The sequence below is a fragment of the Cibotium barometz genome, chromosome 23, assembly GCF_041138505.1.
Source record: "Cibotium barometz isolate CiBa-2024 chromosome 23, ASM4113850v1, whole genome shotgun sequence".
Classification (NCBI taxonomy): Eukaryota; Viridiplantae; Streptophyta; class Polypodiopsida; order Cyatheales; family Cibotiaceae; genus Cibotium; species Cibotium barometz.
Window position 1 is genome coordinate 49419444 of NC_141068.1, and position 18817 is coordinate 49438260.

Sequence of the window (18817 nt, forward strand, 5' to 3'; positions counted from 1 at the left end):
TCACTTTTAATAATAGAATCTACTATTGAGATCAAGCTTGGAAGCTCCTCAATTCTTGCTTATCTTATTCTCTTCTTAATTAAATGCTTATTGTGCATGGGGAGGGAGGGGCGGCACACTAAGTTCATTCCACACACTACATAAGGCCACATGTCAACGTAGAGAGAAATCCTTATTCTCTCTAACAAAAAGATACTCTTACGTGAAGTTAAATGTGAAGTGTAGGGGACTGTAAGAGAAACTCATCTCTTTTTTTTTTTGTCATAAAGTGTATTTGGCCCTTTTCATTTATATATAATACTTATTATTGATTTAAAAAAATCCTTATTCTCTCTAACAAAAAGGATCCAGATTTGTATATATTAATCAAAGAACAGGTGTAAGGGACTCTAGTTTCATTTATTAACGGAAGGTTGATCAGCCCAGCCGCCTACATCATTATGTCGCACAGAGCATGTAGCACTCTAATAAGCCCTTCCGCCTCAGCAAAATGGATACTGTGAGGCCCACCAAGCTAACGGCCTGGCTCTGCAAACCCTCTTCCTTTCAGCCTCAGCAAAAGGACGCAGCTATGAAGCCTACCAAGCTACCTACTACTACCCATACGACTATCACCAACCCCAACTTTCTTCCACCCACTTCTACCATCCCTCAGTCCACCTGAACCTCCCCCATTTATACGCCCCTTCGTAGAGACTGCCTTAACCCACCCACCCACCCACCAACGCAAACACAACCATAAGACCAGGAAAAACTCCAGAGAAGAAAGAGCTGCAGAAAGGCCTTCACAGTCTACCAAAAACCAACTCCAGAAAACAACAGCTTCACATCCCCCCACACATCTTGAAACAGTACCCTTCAAGCTTCAACCTTGAAAATTCATCTGTGAGTATTTTGCCCTCCAGAAGAGCATCACTAACATAGGAGGTTGCAAAGAATGGAATGCAATACTTTTATTATGAGATTTTACATGAGTATAAGTTATAACTTCGCCAGCAAGATCTGAAACTTACACTTCAGATGTTTTTTTAACAATTGAGGGGACAGCTCAAAAGGATGCTGGATGTTTACCTACTGTTTGATGGAGAAAAAATTTGGTATAAGGAAAGAGTGGATAATATGTCTGGACAGATCCATCCACAAAACAGAGCATACTTTCTTCAGGTTTTGCTCCGGCAACGAGAAAGAAAGTGCTGGGCCATTGTCCCTAAAAACCACAACTTCAAAACTATGCTCATCAACAACTCTATGAAGCCTTGTGCATATCAACGAGATTGAACATATAATGATGCTCAAAGCCTCTTACCACCATTGATGGACAAGCACTCCATTGCTCCTAAGAGCTTTAAAAAGAGACACGCATTCTCCAAATGTCCTTTCGAATTTGGATGTTCGTAAGGGGCTGCTTCTTTGCCATCGGTTATAGTGGCACTCCAAGAAAAGCTCATCCACAAGACAAATGGCTCCGGTTTCCAACATCCTCGGCAAGAGGTCGAACTCTGCCCCTTCCACATCCATCTTCATCACCACAAAGTCGTCCACAGTGACCATCTTCATTAGCCATTCTGCAAAATCAAACCCTTGCACAGTTTTGAACTGCTTCTCTGCCAAAATACTCTCCCCTGCCCGCTCTTGCAGTGCTGACCGGCTTTGGATCCGACCCATGCCGATCTCACCTTCTGCAGCCCTGTTCTCGGGGTTAGCCCCAAACACCAAGCTCTCATTCCTCAACCATGCGGCATATGGCAAGAGCTTCACATTCTTCCTTTTTTCATACTCTCCTGCAAAAGAATCATCAGCCTCCACTGCATAGATAAGGAAATCTTGACTTTGCTTCGGGTACTTCTTGACAAACCAGTTGCCTATGCTTGAGTGGTAGCTTCTTGCACCGACGTCTACATAGAAGTAGCGATTGTTGTCACTAATGTCAGTGACAGTAGGCAAATACTTGATGTTTTTGGCATTTTCTTTCAGAGTGATCCAAGGCTTCAGTGGCTCTTCCATGATGAGGGGCTCTGCCTCACTGATGAGCTTTTCCTTCTGCTTTGTTACACTGCATTTTCCTCTCTGAGCATTTCTCTCATCTTTTCCGTCATGCAGGCGTTTTCTGAGCACCACCTCGTATTCCGGACCAAAAACATCCACTTTCTTCACATGTACAACATCAGAATGCTTGAACAGGTCTGTTAATCTATCAACACTGTACAGGTTATTAATGGAAAACTTTTCTGCCAATGTCTCCTTCGAGGCGTGGATGACTGCAAAGCCTCCAGGCTTGAGTGTCCGCTCAATCTCTGAGCAGACAATCGTGGAGAACATCGCAACGTCAAATGAGTTGGAAAACTCAAAATCGAAGACGTTTTCTGGAAATGGAAGCCTGTGCATGTCGCCTTGCACGACAAGCGAACGCGAAGACACTAGGTCCATGCCGAGGGAGTTTACAGCAAGTTCCCTGAGGGCAAGGACCTCCTGCCCTGCTCCTGCCGCAATGCAGAGCGCCTTGTTCCCAGCCTGCAGGATCTTGGCCTTCATTAAATCCGTGAAGATAAAAGAGAATGAATCCACCTTCTTTCTCCATTCTTTGGATGTCCACAGCTTCCTTACCTCCGGGTTTAGCGTCTTTCTGAGCTGAAGCTGGATGCTCTCCTCGTACGCCTTGAATATGTAGCCACCACTGCTCTCGGCTGAAGGTCGGAAGCCGACCGCAAGATCGATTATCCCGTGGTAGACTTGGCGAGTGAAGCAGCTGTTACCTCCTGCGCAGGGAGAGCCATCGCGCAATACGTACAGGAAATGGAGGCAGGTGAAAACCAGGGCGAAGAGCAGAGTTCGAATGACAAGTTTCCGTGGGACGACACGCCTGTGCTCGGGGAGAGATCCCTGTTTGTGGAAGCCAGACTCCATAGCTTCAAGGAAAGACGGTGCAAGAGGCGAGCAGAGAAGGGGAGGGGGGACCAGACCACGTTGCGCGAAGTTGAAGAAACCAAAGAGAAAAAGGGTAATTGTTTTAACGGGCGCAGAAGCGGGCGGCGGTGTGGTTTCCACCCACGAGGGCGAGGCGGCGGCAACAGCAAGAGCTTTTAAAAAGAAGAATTGCAAGAGAAGGAAAGGGGGGAGGAAAACAAGGGAGGGGGGCCATGTGATGGAACAAGTTACTAGGGCTCGCCATAGGGGTTCACAAAGGGAGCTCGGGGTCCGCCATAGCTGGGGCTTCGAGCGATTGAGAGAAGGAAAAGCACAGAGGGAGAGGAAGAAATGCTCACGTATGAGCGACATGAAGATGGTGATGAGGAAGCAACGTGGGATGCGTCTTTCGGCGTGACTTGCGAGTCGTGAGTAGGCGGGAGTATGATGTGTTTTTTTTGGCCCTGTCTGTATTTTTGAACCTGCCGCGGGTTGTTTCCGAGTATGACGTGGACCACGTGTACAGCCGAGTTTAAATCCTTAGGGCCGACAGACTAGCGCCTTCGTGGCGCCAATTGTCCAGGCGGAAAACGACCCAACACCAAAAATATGTCCGCCGCTCAAGGTATCGTTTGCGCAAAGAAACTTTTCGAATACACACACTGTGCACACATTGTCAGAGCGTCGTCCCCAGCCCTCATCTGATTGGTCATGACTATGAGTAGTTACCTGCCACAGAGTCGTCTTGGACTCATGATCACGAGTAGTTATCTGCCACATTTTAAGGAATGATTACCTTGGGTAGCCTAAGGGTCTTTACACCCTCCTCCAGGCCTTAAATTTGACGCCCGTTTGGGTGTCCAAGGCCATTTGAAGCGTCATATGAAGCCTCAAAACAAGCAGCCAGGCTTCATGAGGAAGCCCAATTATATGTATAAGGCTTCAAAGGACACCCATATAAATGACGTAGGCTTCACACGATTATGGGTATATATATATATATGTGTGTGTGTGTGTGTGGTCACAAAAAACAAGCACAGAGATTAGTGTTGTCGTCAATTTTAAGGCCTGGTCGCGCTGGACCTTCTAAAGCTTTAAAAGGGCTTATATTAAAAAAAATGCAGCTTTAAAAGAGCGAATAAATTTAAACGTTGTTGGGAGCTTTGCGCGCACCGTGAGAAGCGTGCTGCGCTCACCGTTGGAGCCTGGGAGTAAAATCGTCTTTGCTGGCGTCTTTGCCGAGTGGAAGGGAGGCTCTTAATTTAGCACTGCTCTGGTCGTGTGGAGATGGTGACTGGTTGCTCATGGCTTTTTCTTAAAGGCGCTAGTAGCCGCCCCTGGGTATCCTCTCTCAAATCAGTGCAGCACGCTGAAGTTTGTAATGCTCTTGAAACCCTTTCATATGTGGCATATGACCATACTAGGCATGGTTGAGATGCATGGTAGTTTGACTGAAGTTTGGGGGATTCTCTCATGGATGGAGCTGTTTATATACATATATCGAGGGATTCTAGGTACTTTTAGACTAGTTGCTTGGTTTGAAAAGCTGCACACACTTTGAAGTTTGAGCACAAGCGCGATAGTGCAGTAGAGAAGATACATGTGTGGTAATGTGGGAAGCCCAAGTTTCAAGGCAGAGAGTCATTTGAAGCCCAAGATTTTGACACAAGGTGTCACTAGTACATCGAGGAAGCCCGACATTGGGCTTCAAATTTAAGGCCTGCCCTCCTCCCTAAGGGTGCCCCAATACTGCACAACATGTGGGCAGCCAAAAAGTGCCTTGTGCACTCTTGAATGGGCATACGCCATTCCACACCAATTGCCCACTCCTACATTTATCAAAAAAGTGACTTACCCCATTCCACACCAATTGCCCATGCCTGCATTTATTAAAAAAGTGACTGCCCATGCATCGTGCCCCCTTTACACATCGTCCTTTACACAACTTGCATGTCCACGTACCCAACAACCCCAGCAGCCTGTTGACCTACATATACATGCATCTCCACAGCAGCCTGTTAACCTACGTATGCATGCATCTCCACTAGCCTGTTAACCTGCGTATACATGCAACATGTATCCATACTAAGTCAGTGCATGCCTAGTCCTAATCTGGTGCTCAACACATAGGATTTAATAGCCCCTAAGCAATTGCTATATATGCAAGCTCCTCAACCACTAATATCACTTAACTCCATCACTGATAATCAATGATCACTTACCGAAAATGATAATATCCGAAACCATGCTTGACCCCCCATTTGAATTCACCCACATACTTACAGGAATGCTCCCGTAACTTACAAGATGCTCCCAAACTTCATCAATACCCTACAAAAGCAATTTCCATCCACACAAATAGAGAGTTGGGGACTTGAATCCCATCACCACAGTTATTGTAGCTATACCCTGCTCTCTTCGAGAAGGAGGGGAGGGGATGAACTAGATTTATCTTACCCCCTCCCCACCTCCCATCTACAAAAAAGAATGAGAATCAGTACGCATATGAGATTTAAATACCAACATTGTGTCCAAAGTCATAACATCCAAGCACTATTTCATCTCCTACTCACTATGGTCACTCTCACCAGCCGAGTCATGATCACCAAATACAATTCTCACATTTATCCTCTCTCTCTCATTAAACGTAACTCTAGCAAGATTGTCTCTCCTTTGTGCACTGCCAACCTGGGATGAATCAAGCGGTGCTGTTTCTGATGATTGTGCCCTCTGCACAACCGCTAAGGTCTTGGTCTGCAACAAAGCTGTAATCTCAGCAACACCCACTTGCAGTCCACTCTGAATGATTGGATCCAAAGCCAATGCATCATTGTTTGCTCTCTCCACCTCCGCTTGTGCCTCTCGAACCCAACCCTCATCAAATGAATCTCCATGCACAATGCACATGTTTCGGAAGGACCAAACAAGTGCTAACCACCTTCGGCACATTCTGCAATAACATGTCACGTCTCTTCAATAAAATACGAAAGCGAGCTTTTAGCATTCCAAAAGCCCACTCCATAGGCATCCGTAAACTAGATTGAATGTAGTTCCAAAAGTACCGCTCAGGGGATAATCCATCTTTACTTTCTTTAAATGGAGGAAGCATCCAAAACCTTGCAGGGTAAGCACAATCACCAAGTAAACAATAACTGCCTAAGCTGTTTGATTCACACCTTTGTCCTAGATCACTTCTTTGGAATACATTCCAATCATGCATAGAACCTGCCCAACCAATGTCATAATCCCAAACCAAGCAGTTAGAAGCAATGGTCATTTGGAAAAATTATAGAATGAAACCCCTTCCGATTAAAGTAGTCCTCATGGTACACATGAGGGGCAATAATTGGAACATGGCTACCATCCACAGCACCAATGACAAACGGAGCACCATGTATTGCCTGAAATCCTTTAACCATGATACACATCCTATTTGAAGAAGGCCATTTAATATACAGATCATGAAGACCTGATGTGGAGATTGCATCGCAGAACTCCATAATGATCTTTTGGCATGAAGACGTGGAAACCCCATACAAATTTGCTATTACTTGTAAGTTTGATCTGGTAGCTAGACGGTGCAAAGCCACACATACACGCTTCTCCACACTAATTGCCTTTCGGTAGTTAGTGTTAGACCATTAATGGCAAGCGAGGAGCAAGCCGTGCAGTCAAGAAGTGAAATGTTTCTTGCTTAGGCGGAGCCTACTCTCTTGAACATTCTGTTTGAGTAGCTTCCAAGCAAACCACGTTCCATAAAAGTTTGGGGTCTAAGGATAAGCCCAACATGACCACCGCTCATGTCTCTTTCTAGCAATCTGAGCCTGCCTTGCAGACAAAACTCGAGCCATGCACACTGACTCAATATGGATACATGTTGCATGCATAAATCATCCTCATCATAATATGAATCCATCCTCTCAATCATTGCAATCAAAGAAATGATGATTGCAATGAGACAAACTACGAGAATTAACTCGTCTTCCATCCCCTCCAGTAGATGGAAGAATGGCTAAATTCCTATGATTACATAACATTATTTAATTTACATGTTAAAACTTGAAATAGGCTAAAAAATTAAAGTGTTTCATTACATATGCTGATTGATTTCAATTAGAGTAAACTTGTTAAAACAGCATAATTCAGTGATTAACAAAGTGAAATCATTCCTTTTTAAAACTTTTCATTACATCCAAAAGGCCAGTCAACAGCTGATGTAAGCTAGCCAAGCATTTGCAACTTTTAGGCTTTTGTTGCCTTGCGATCCACAAGAGAGTCCTTATGTTGATCTGCCATGACTTTGGCCGTGCTGGCCATGTTGACAAGGGAATGAGGATTGTGTACCCTCTCCTTCGTCTACTTCCCCAATTAGGCCATCGGTGTTCCCACCCACAGAATGGGTGTAGCTAACCACGTTTGCCCGATTGTGCATGTACTCATCAATGATATCAAACCATTGACATGTTACCTTACGATCATTTCCAGAGATGGAATTATGGGCCTTGTCCTTCTTATAGTCTGCATACACACAACCCTATCTCTTTCTGCAACTTTCAGAGTCTTTGTCACACTCTGGGAATAGCCCTGCAAGTTGAGTGGCAACTTTAGACCACAGATCAACCCCTTGCTTTAGAGTTTTTCCAAACTCATCATGCATTGAGCCCCGGATGTGAATGAGTAGAACAACCCATGCATCCTTCCAAACCTCCCTCTTCCACGTTTGTTCATCTACATTGGTCTTTGGTGTTGAGATCTTTCTACCTCTCTTGGTCATGGGGGCTTTGTTGAAAACGTCAACCTCTTGCACCTCTGCATCATCTGGTTGTTGGACTCTATGTTTTATTGGAAGCTTTTTGACCTTTTGTGGAGCAAAAACCCCATCCGCATCACTTCTCCCTTCCGGAGGCAAAGATGGGATCTCTGTCTCTGCTTGTGAGGGTTGCGGACTTTGATGCACAAACTGGTAGCCGATTGAGTTGGGCCGTTGGTATGGCGTAAACGCAAACGGTGAACCACCGAAAGCAGACAAAGGAAAAGTCCCTGGAACAAGTGGGGGACATGCAAATGCTGAGGATGAGGATGCGGGCAGTGTCAACCTATGGGTTGGAGTCACTGGCACACGCATGTCAGGAAAGTAAGATGCCTGAGAATATTGGGAGTATAAGGGCGTGTACTCGCTGTCTTGCAAGTTCTGAGAATCCATTAGGGGATTACTGGAACATCAAAATACTGGGAGCTATTAGATGCTAATCAAAGCACTTAATGATTATAATTAATCAGGATGCCTTTTTCGATTAAGAACATACGGAATACAGAAGATGCGTACAGATTAATAAATCACATGCAATATGGCATGTAGCATGACAGAGGTAGGGCTGCATGCCGTGAGGAGAGAGAGGAGCAAGACAGAAAAGAAAAAGCTATTAAAAAAAATGAAGGTTACCTGGAGATTCGAGGAAGAATGCTTGCAAGTGCCGAGGGAAGAGGAAGGCACTGGAAACTTGGTCTACAAATGCCAAGCTTTGAAGTTCTTTTGTAGTCTATGGTCGAGTAGAGAAGCGTGGGGAGGGTTGGATGCGAAGCGGGAAAGTTTCGACGTTATGGCGGGAAGGAATGGCAGCCTGGTCCACAAACCAGCAACCATTGGCTGGAGATTAATGCGCCCAAGATTGGGCAACCAAGCTTGGCTGCCCATGCAGAGGCGAAACAAGGGCAGGAGGTGGAGACCAGCATGGCGATGTGTCGTCTTTGCTCCTCGGCGGTGTGTAAAGGAGGGCTCCATAGCGCATCGTCCGATTGGCCCAATGCTATTATTACCTTTGGGCGAGGGTCAGTGTGTAAAGGGCCTAACATCCTTGCAAAAAAGCATGAAAGGTCCAGAGAAAATCACCTCGCGTGTAAATAAAAATAAATTAGCAAATAGCTCAAAAAAGCATGTCACATCGATTTAAAAAGAGGGTATCGCCGAGCGGCTTCACGATGCCGAAACATGTATTCTTTCTCTTTCTCGTCGTGCCATATACGATCGAAGATCAGTCCTCATCAATGAGGAAGAAATCTCCTATCTAAGGTCTTTTTTGACAGAGCTCTGGTGGATGACCATAACCTCCTTGAAGAGCATGCCAAGCTCTGGCAGCCCAACCGAAGTCGTATCTTGGCTTTGTGCTTTGTCAAATCCTAGCAAAGAAATAGTTGTGATTGTTGTATGTCTTTTTCATACTTAATAGAAGTCTCTTTCTGGAAAAAAAAATCCTAGCGAAGAAATGCCCTAGCCAAATCCAACTGGCTCTCATGCCTCACGATAAGTTCATCAAATCGCTATGCAATCTTCTCTCCCCCTACCAAGTTGTGCCCTATTCTCCAGACTTCTTTCCCTCTTAATTTTTCTCAATGTATCTAATTAAAAAACCCCCAAGAGCTCAAGGTACTCTTCTCTCTTTCTCTCTCACTCTCGCTCGAGCCCTTTTGGATTTGTTAACCTTACGAAATGATTTTGCCAAAAGCTGTTATTTCTGGTTCTATTATGATGAACTGTCATTTTTATGTATCCCTATAGTGGCCATCATTGGTGAAACGCATGTTGTGAAGGGTACGGTCGTACCATTGTGAAGCACGGCCGTACCCTTCTCAGTAGATAAAAATACGACAATGCTTGAATGAACATGAATTTGAAAGCATACTTGGAAGTAATGCTAGACTGACATCTGCATTCGATGAGCTTGAAGTTTGTTCTTATGTTCGATGTGATTCCAAAGTACCTCACAAATTAGAAAATTACAAATTCATTACCACATTTGAAAATGAGTTTTGTATCATGAATCAATATGTAGGACTAATGGTCGCCTTCAACATTGAAGGTGCTTTGGTCCACTTTCGATATCGAAAGTGCTATTTGGGAAACGAGGAAACGTCACGTTCTCCTATGTTTATTAAATTTCGGGGAGGACTGTGCCAACTCCCCACCTTACTTTATGTATGGTTTTTTTTTTAACTTCACTCACACAAATGAGCACGAAAATCCTATGACTTGATGAATGACATGTAACTCAGATTTAAATGTGGTAATGAATTCGGAATTATCTACCTTACGATGTACTCTGAGATCTTTGTCGATGTCCAACGATTCCTCACGTCGATTATAATCATAGGCTTGATGTTCATGCTCGTTCGAGTTCTATAAGCTGGTCATATAAACTTGAGAAAGACATGCATACGAATAAGACATACTATAGAAAAGGTATGGGTTGGAGTGTCCATCTTCATTCAAGCGCTTCAAGATGTTTATATGTGAACAGAAGGACACACATTCTTTTAAAGTACATTGACAATGCACAGGTATAAGAAATCAAGAGGATAAGGGTACCCAAGCATTCTAGTTTTTCGTATATTTTAGTAATAAAACCCACATATAGTAGAGATCTCATTTAAAAAATTAGATAGATTTAAGAGTCATTTTTAATTTTTATTGGTTGAAAAATATTTTTTTTCGAGTACCGAGATAGCCCTTAGTTTAGAAGGGTTACTCCTACTTTTTTTTAAAGGGTAGAATCAACATTGCTCTTCTTTCTTTCTTTTTTGGGAACCATATATATTTATAAAATAAAAGCTATCATTACACAAGGTCTCTTATAAATATATATTTATATTTATAAGATAAATATAAATATATATTTATATTTATAAGATAAATCCTTTTGGTACCATCCCCTAGTTTTGGGTCCAAATTTAGGGTACTTTATCTTTAGATCTTCCCTTGTGTAAGCTTTCCACATATCAAAATTGTTAGGATGCCCTAGTATGTGCTAATATCCCAACAGCCTAGAGCTAACTCAACATATCCCAGCTTGTAAGGCCTGAACTAACTCAACAAAAAGGTGGGTTATCATTCAATTTATTTACAAAGTATACAGACCAACATTGATATACACACTTATACATCAACTATGACACATCTAGCCCCTTTTTGAAATATCAACAAATTCTTGGAGTTCCAAATCCCCAATAGACAACAATATCTAAGAAGATTGCATACTAAATTAATAGCCCCATCCTCTTAAGTCAGTCTCCCGAGCAGCCAGTCCCTCCAAGTTCCCTTAACCCCCATGTACCCTACCACCCATTTGTCAATCCTTCTCCAAAACCCTCTAATACCAGGGCAATCCCAAAAGGCATGTCTGCCATCTTCAATTTACATCTGGGGCATATTTCAGTTGGTGAAATTCCTATGCAACAGTTTGTATCCAATGGACAGGGCGGCCCACATACATACAAAGGTCTGGGGCATATTCCTCTACAACAGTTTATATCCAATGGATAGGGCCCACATATAAACAAAGGTCTAGGGCATATTCTAACTATGAAATTCCTCTGCAACAGTTTGTATCCAATGGGCAGGGCCCACATATAGACCCTCCATAAAAAGGTCTAAGCTTTCACAGGCACATCCCAGTTCCCATATCAGTCTCCATCTCTTCATCCAAGTGTTTAAGCTCTACCTTACTTTCCAAATTTTGTTGCATTACATCGCATTAATCTCACTTGCTCTTCATACACTGCCTTGGTAGTCACCCTATCCAGCTTCACTCCATTGAACCAAGACCAATCCTTTAAACAGCATGCCCAATGTAGGTAGTAGAAACCCAACCCTTCTCAATTTCCTCTAGTACATGGCTTATAACCTAAAGATCTCTCTCCTGTATCCCAAACTCCTCCCTAATCTGATTGAATTCTTTCCAGCCCACCTAAGAGCAATCCCAGTAATCCCCCAATCTTCTCAGCCCTCTATTATTCAACTTCTGAGCTATTCTTACATTAGGTTGAGCCAAAGGGGGAGTGAATTTATAAGTCCACCAAATGCCAAGATTGAAGAAGGAATTCCCTAATGCCCTAGTACATCCATCCCACTTTATCAAGCCCATCACTTCTTTCCAATTTAGAAATAAGAACTTGGAAAAAGGGGAGCTCACAATTTTCAAAGGAGCATAGGACAACAATTTATCTTGCCAAGATTGAAGAAGGAATTCCCTAATGCCCTAGTACATCCATCCCACTTTATCAAGCCCATCACTTCTTTCCAATTTAGAAATAAGAACTTGGAAAAAGGGGAGCTCACAATTTTCAAAGGAGCATAGGACAACAACTTATCTTTCCAATTCAGCCCAAGCCATCTAGATTCCTTTGATATAAACATCAAACTCTTCAATCACTTCTCTGATCATTCTGGCCCTAGATTAGGAGTTGCTACCCTTGCTTTAGCATGAGTAGGCAAATGCAAAATCCCAAGTCCTCCCACCTTTTTGGGAAAGCTTACTTTATCCCAGGCTAGCCAAGCAAAAACCTTTCTGCCATCTTATAAGAAGGGTTTAATGTATCTTACCCTTTTTTTGAAGTTCATTTTGTTTTGCAACTCTTATATGGCACATAAGAAGGGTTTTAAAAATTTTAAGATATATATATATATATATATATATACATACATACATACATACATACATACATACATACATATATATATATATATATATATATATGCCATCCATCCACATGTACAATAGTCATCCTTTTACACATACCAAAGGAACAGTTCAGTTCCCAACAAAAAAAAAAAGGACAACCTAGCACCCCCATACTCTAAAGAAGGGTTAAATTTTTTTATTTTTTATTTTTGGTTGAGAAGGGCGTGTAGTTTAGTTGGTAGGCCAGTGGGCATGTCGTTTAGCTAGTAGAACAATCAGGTTCCATGATGAGGACCCGGGTTTAATACCTAGGGACTACATGACGGACGGCACACACAACATGCACATATCCACCTTCCCCCACAAGAAGGACTAAATTTTAACTTACCCTTCTTTTGAAATTCATTTTGTTTTGCAGCTCTTCTATGACATGTTCTAGTTTTTGATCCTCTTATTTAAAAAACAATAACTTTACGTAATATCTAAAACTTGAGAAATATTACTTTACTGATATAAAGGCATATATGTGGCTTTATTTATGGCCATTCTATATCCATTGCCTATATGTATATAAAGGCATGTCTCAAGTTAGAGGGTAGAAAAAAACAAAATACTCATGTTCCTGCAATGCCCAAGAGATTAAGCTCGTATAATCTACTATTTTTATTAAGCATTTGAGAGTTAAAATGATTAAAATTACAAAGGGCCTATCGTCATTGCCTGCTGCCTTATAACCTTTCTCAGCCTCGTCAAAGCCTTGTAGAGTCACAATCCTTTGGATGATACCCTTTGGATGACATCTTCTAGCATTGATTGCCTCCTTTCCCTCTTTTTAATAGCGAAATACTTGCCTCGGACAAAAAAAAAAAATTTGATGCCTAGGTAACGCAGTTTCTTCAAGGGGAGTAGAGTTGGGCCGCTAAAGATGCTTCAAAGCAGATAGTTGGTGGTGGTCAAGAGGAGAATGATGAATCCTTTGACAAAACATAAGAAGGAAGCTGGTACTCTGTGCTACTTTAGAAATTCAAAGCTCCAAAATTTTGGTGCCTAAAACTCAAACTTCCTAGCCCACTAACTTTTATGTTTTATGCTTAAAGGAATATGTTCTAAATATTAAAGAAGGTATACATTTATATTAAGTAATATATTAACGTTATAAATGGCTAGAAGATTAATGGCATCTGTATTTAATGATGAAGATTACAAGATAAATGGCTAGAAGATTAATGGCATCTGTATTTAATGATGAAGATTATGAGATAAAAATTGATATCTTTCAAAACTCAAAGTTATTATCAAGGTTTTTTTATTACATATATGATATATTAACTTTAGAATAACTCAGTCATTATTAAAAAAAATTATTACATATATTTAATGATAAAGATTGGAATCTCTCAAGACTCAAGTCATTATCAATGTTTTTTTTTTTGAGAAATGTGGTACCATTTAGCATAAGGAAGAGGTAGGGAGTGAGTATGAGTAGCCAAGCAAGAGCAAAGTCTAGTGTAAAGCCACATGAGCAAAAGGAATTATATTATCCCACATTGATGTGCAAGCCAAAAGGTGTACCTCCTCATATAAAAGGGGACCATTTTCAAGCAATGAACATATCATTTGCACTTATCTCAAGTTTTTCTATATGTCCAAGTTAATCTATCTTGGAGTCTAATTCATGAGTTCACTTAGGTATCGCCCACCTTAGATTAGTCATGTTAATTGTGTTGTCATTCGAACAGGATTAGCATATAATTAAGTAGTTGTCTTGTCTTTAGGAGAGCTCGATCCATGTTCTCAACATGGTATGAGAGCTAGGGACCCTAGGGTGAGGCTCTCCATTTTTTAGAAAGATTTTATAGCGAGTGTTTTTAGAAGAGTACATTACTCTCACTAGATTAGGAGTTACTGAGTTCTTGTCATCTAGCTGTAAAACGAGCTAGTTGCCTTGTCCGAGAGGGGAGATTAGCTTGAGAGAAAGTAACTGTAGCATCTTCACTTAAAGGACAACACAACAAGCATAGCAAGAAGCGATGGTGGCAAAGGAGCAAACATCGATGACGGAATATCAGCAAGCCATTTTCAGTGGCAGTTGTAAAAGTAAAGACAGAGAGAAGCACTGCCCTGTAAACATGCAAGAAGAAGAAGAAGAAGAAGAAGAAGCCAGCTTCTCATTGAGCTGATATTCGTGCGGTGTAGTCAACAATGAGTTTGCTTGGTGCAGCATCCCATTGTAAGAGAGAGAAACCTGTAGAAGACACTCTACAACCAGTGCATCCGTATATAGATGAGGCGGCCAACAGATCAACAGCTTGTGCCATAGCCAGCAGCACAAGCCGCACACAAGATAACCAAATCACCAACGACGATCGTTAATCACACCAACCATTAGCATTCCCAGCACGCTCACACTACCTCCGCAACACAGCCATCAATAGCACACGCCTTCTCCACATGAAAGGCGCAGTGATTAGCAGAGCCTACAACAGCCCTGCGCATCATAAAGCAACAGGGTTTCATAGAGGGGGAGAGAACAGCTGCCACATACAGTAGTAAATGAATCACCAGCAACAACAACAGATCGCAAAGAGAGTAGGTTGCCATCGCCAAACCAGCAGGCCATCAGCCGCATGAAGCAATACGGTTACATCTAAAATAATAATAATAAAAAGAAACCTAAGGGTGCCATGTTCACATGGAAGTAAAAGGCTTTGCATTTATGGGCCGCATGTGCATGCATTCATTTGCACCTTTGAAAACATACTTATTGATTTTTCATTTTTTGTTTTCTGTTTTTCGAGCCGGGGTCAGAGACGAGCATGCTCATGTCTGAGACTCGAGCAGAGAAACGCTTTTGTCATTAGTTTCGTTGTCTCGGTCGTGAGGACGGTTTCGCTACTTCCTTAAGGCATGACCTCGGAAGACCAAAAAATTGGGTACGACAGCGACCCAAAATTTGATTTTTCATCATGATAAGTCATGGATGCATAAGATCTCTTCATACACATTCTGCACTTCTGCATCATCATCAACTTGGGATCACGAAATTTTTTGTGTCTGACCATGAGTCGAACGTGATTGTAATCAGCGCGGCCAGCGTATGCATGTGAGGAAAAGAATAGAACAATCTTTGTAAAAACACCACAACAAAATGAGTATGTGAGTGTGGATGTGCATAAGCAAAGCATAAGTGGCAAAGAGCACGAGGTCCACTAATGGCAACATCAAGAAAAAGCCAACACCAAGTGATGGACACTCCAAGCAATTAGGACAATGACATCATCAAGAAGAAGAAGAAAAGAGTGTAGTCAAGGTCAAAAGGGACCATTTTCAAGCAATGAACATATCACTTGCACTTATCTTAAGTTTCTCTGTTTCTAAATTAATCTATCTTGGAGTCTGCAATTTAATTAGCACACGCTCATCATCATGAGTTCACTTAGGTATCACCCACCCTAGATTAGTCGTGTTAATTATGTTGTCATTAGAGTGAGATTACCATCTAATTAGGTAGTTGTCTTATCTTTAGGAGAACTCGATCCGTGTTCTCGATAGTTTTTTGATTACATATATGACAGACTAAGTTTAGAATAACTTAAAATCATTATCAAATTTCTTTATTACATATATGATAGATTAAGTTTAGAATAACTCAAAGCCTTATAAATGTTTTTTTATTACATATATGAGAATTGGAATTGAAGGAGAGAGTCACAAACCTCAATTCCAATTCTCATATGGAGAACCTATTAAGGTTTGTGACTCTCATATTTTCCATGTTTTGTGAAGCTCTCTAAGCTACTGGATGGTAGAGCTCTCATTGGGTGAAGACAATTTCTTGGGAAGGGTGCAGTCGTCTTTGGAACCAAACTTTCCCACCAACACAATTAACTTGGACTTCTACATTAAATGAAACAAGCTTTTCCTAACTATGTCAATCCTGGCATAGTTATAATTTCTTTAGAACTTGCCATTATAATCAACATGAACTAAGCAAACATTTGTGTGAATGCAAGCCTATCTATTGCATTTAATGATTTCTCAACTGGGGCGTCCCCCCAACACTATCTCACAAGGGGTCTTAAAGACCCTTATCAAGTGGGATCTACTATCATAGATGATCTCATTGCCCCACCATTTTTGGGTTGTCAGATCTTAGTAAATTTGGAACCGTAAACTAGGGGTGGTAAACTAGGGTTGCCAACAAGAACTATAACTAGGGTTACTTGCATGACTAGATGTGGAAGCAAATAAACTAGTAACTAGAGAAATTTGTAAACTAGGCAAAGAAGTCTAGTAAACAAGGAAGGGTAAACTATTGATTACTAAATTAAGGATGCTAAAATAGAAATTTTACTAAACTAGGGAAATATGTGCCTACTTGGATGTTTTTAAGATTCAAATATTCAATGGAATATAGAGCTATGAGCAATGACTACTTGGTGAAATGGCTCACAAGGTAGATCTCGTTTGAAAAAAATTCTAAGTCTCCCAAAGTCTTGCATGCCAATTTGCCTAGTTCATCATCCCTACTTTATTTAGTTTACCAAAACAACCTAGTTTACTTTTCACTGTCCCAAATCCAGAATCACCATTGGTCCGCCCTGGTTTCCTTCTTGTTACTGGTGGGCAACCCTGATTTACCACCCTAGTTTACCTTCCCTAGTTTACTAAGAATTGACGACCCAAAAATGGCAGTGAGAGTAGGTTGACAGTGAGGAGCAAGATCATCTGTGAACATTGATAAGGGTCTTTAAGACCCCATGTGAGATAATACTGAGGTTAACTTGGACATAAGAAAAGCCCTTTAGACAAGTTAATTGGGCGTAAGAAAATCCCTTTAATTAATCGTAAGAAAAGCCCTTAGAAAAGCCTAGGCCCCCTCCTCACTCTACTGCATAAGGGGGGAGAGAGAGAGTCATGATAACACTCTCCATTATTAGAAGAGAGGAGTGAATGCTTTATGAGAGTCCTTTGGCCACCTAGACATAGAAAACTGAAAGAGAGATAGAGGGGGGGGTTGTTTGAATAACGTGAGAGAGAGATAGAAGGGAGAAACCCTTCTTGCAATGGTTCGTTAGCATAGGGTTCACAAGGAGACAAAGAAAACAGAGGATTGAATCATCTCGGTGACCTATTTCAATAATGAATTAAATTAAATTAGGGTGATCAAGTAGAGAGGGAATTAAATAAGGCACCCAAATATTTTTCTTGAATTAATTAATTAGTTCGGGTTTAATTTTTTAATGTATTTATATGGTTCCATGTGAAATTCTTAAAATAGTAGATGCATGATGGAACTCCTATCTCTCTGGCATCTGCATGCTTCTTCTGGAGATAAGGTTGACAGGGCATGGTTCTACAGGTCACCGTCTTTCTGGAGACGTCATGCTACTTCTAGACCTCGTGCCTCGTTTTCTTGCATAATGGAACTCCTTTCTCTCTCTTGCGTTTGCATGGTGCTTTTGGACCTCGTGCCTTATTCGTTTGCATGATGGAACTCCTCTTTCTCTCTCGTGTGTGCACGTTGCTTTTGGAGAACGTTGATATGCGGGTGTGCTTCTGTAGGTCACCGTCTTCTTGGAGATGCCTTGATTCTAGAGATTTTTTAATTCCCGTGCTTTTCACTATCCTGGTATTCTTTGGTTGGTTGTGCCGATATGCAGCTGCACATCCAAATGACTTCAATCAACATGATGGAGAGCCGAGCAGCTATAACATCCTATCATCATTGATGATGATGAGAAGTCTCATGTGACCAAGAATATTACAATGCATCTTATCTATCTATCAGGGAAAAAACTAATACGTTTAAGAAAGCTATCATCGATGGTGATGACTACGTCCCACTATCACCTAGTGTGTGTAAATATGTTGGGCTTCATGAGGAGGATGCTTCCTATGTAGGTTTGTTAGAATTTGCTCAGAATAATAAGTTTATATGAGAGTGCCAGTATGTTGGTTTGTATTTTGTCGTTTTCATCATACGTCTACACTACTGTAGTGTCAGCACTTGACTTCTGTGTGGTGTGGCAATTTACATTTCCCTCTTTATAGCTATAAAATTGATTGTAATAAGCTTTTTTAATGATTAAAAAATGGACCGTTATTTGCTTCCTTGCAGTGGTTTTTTGTGTGCTTCGACCTTACAAATTATTTGGTTGGCCACTGGAAGCAGCCAACAAATTAATACACACTGGACAAAAGGCTCAATATGCACACCTTTGTTTGCTTCCTTGTGCTCAAGTAGAGAGGGAATTAAATTAGGGCAATCACAACAAAATCTAAAAATTCTAGGTGTTATTTTAATAAAACCAAACCCGAGGTAATGTTATTTTAATAAAATTAACCTCTTCTCTGATGCCCTTCATGGTGTCGCTTGCACGTGTAGAAAACAAGCAGTGTCCAAATTGACAGTGTTTTCTTTGGGTGGGGGAGGGCATCAGCCGCCCTGCCCAATA

The 18817-nt window shown here is 41.5% G+C and overlaps 1 protein-coding gene across 1 annotated transcript; it reads right to left on the reverse strand.

Annotated features, from left to right (window-relative positions):
- Positions 1-929: 929 nt before the first annotated feature.
- Positions 930-3341, reverse strand: LOC147626045 (uncharacterized). The gene has a single exon (XM_086817608.1). It carries the CDS (start codon positions 3274-3276, stop codon positions 1303-1305), a length of 1974 nt encoding a protein of 657 aa, XP_086673734.1. The 5' UTR covers positions 3277-3341; the 3' UTR covers positions 930-1302.
- Between the last annotated feature and the right edge of the window lie 15476 nt (positions 3342-18817).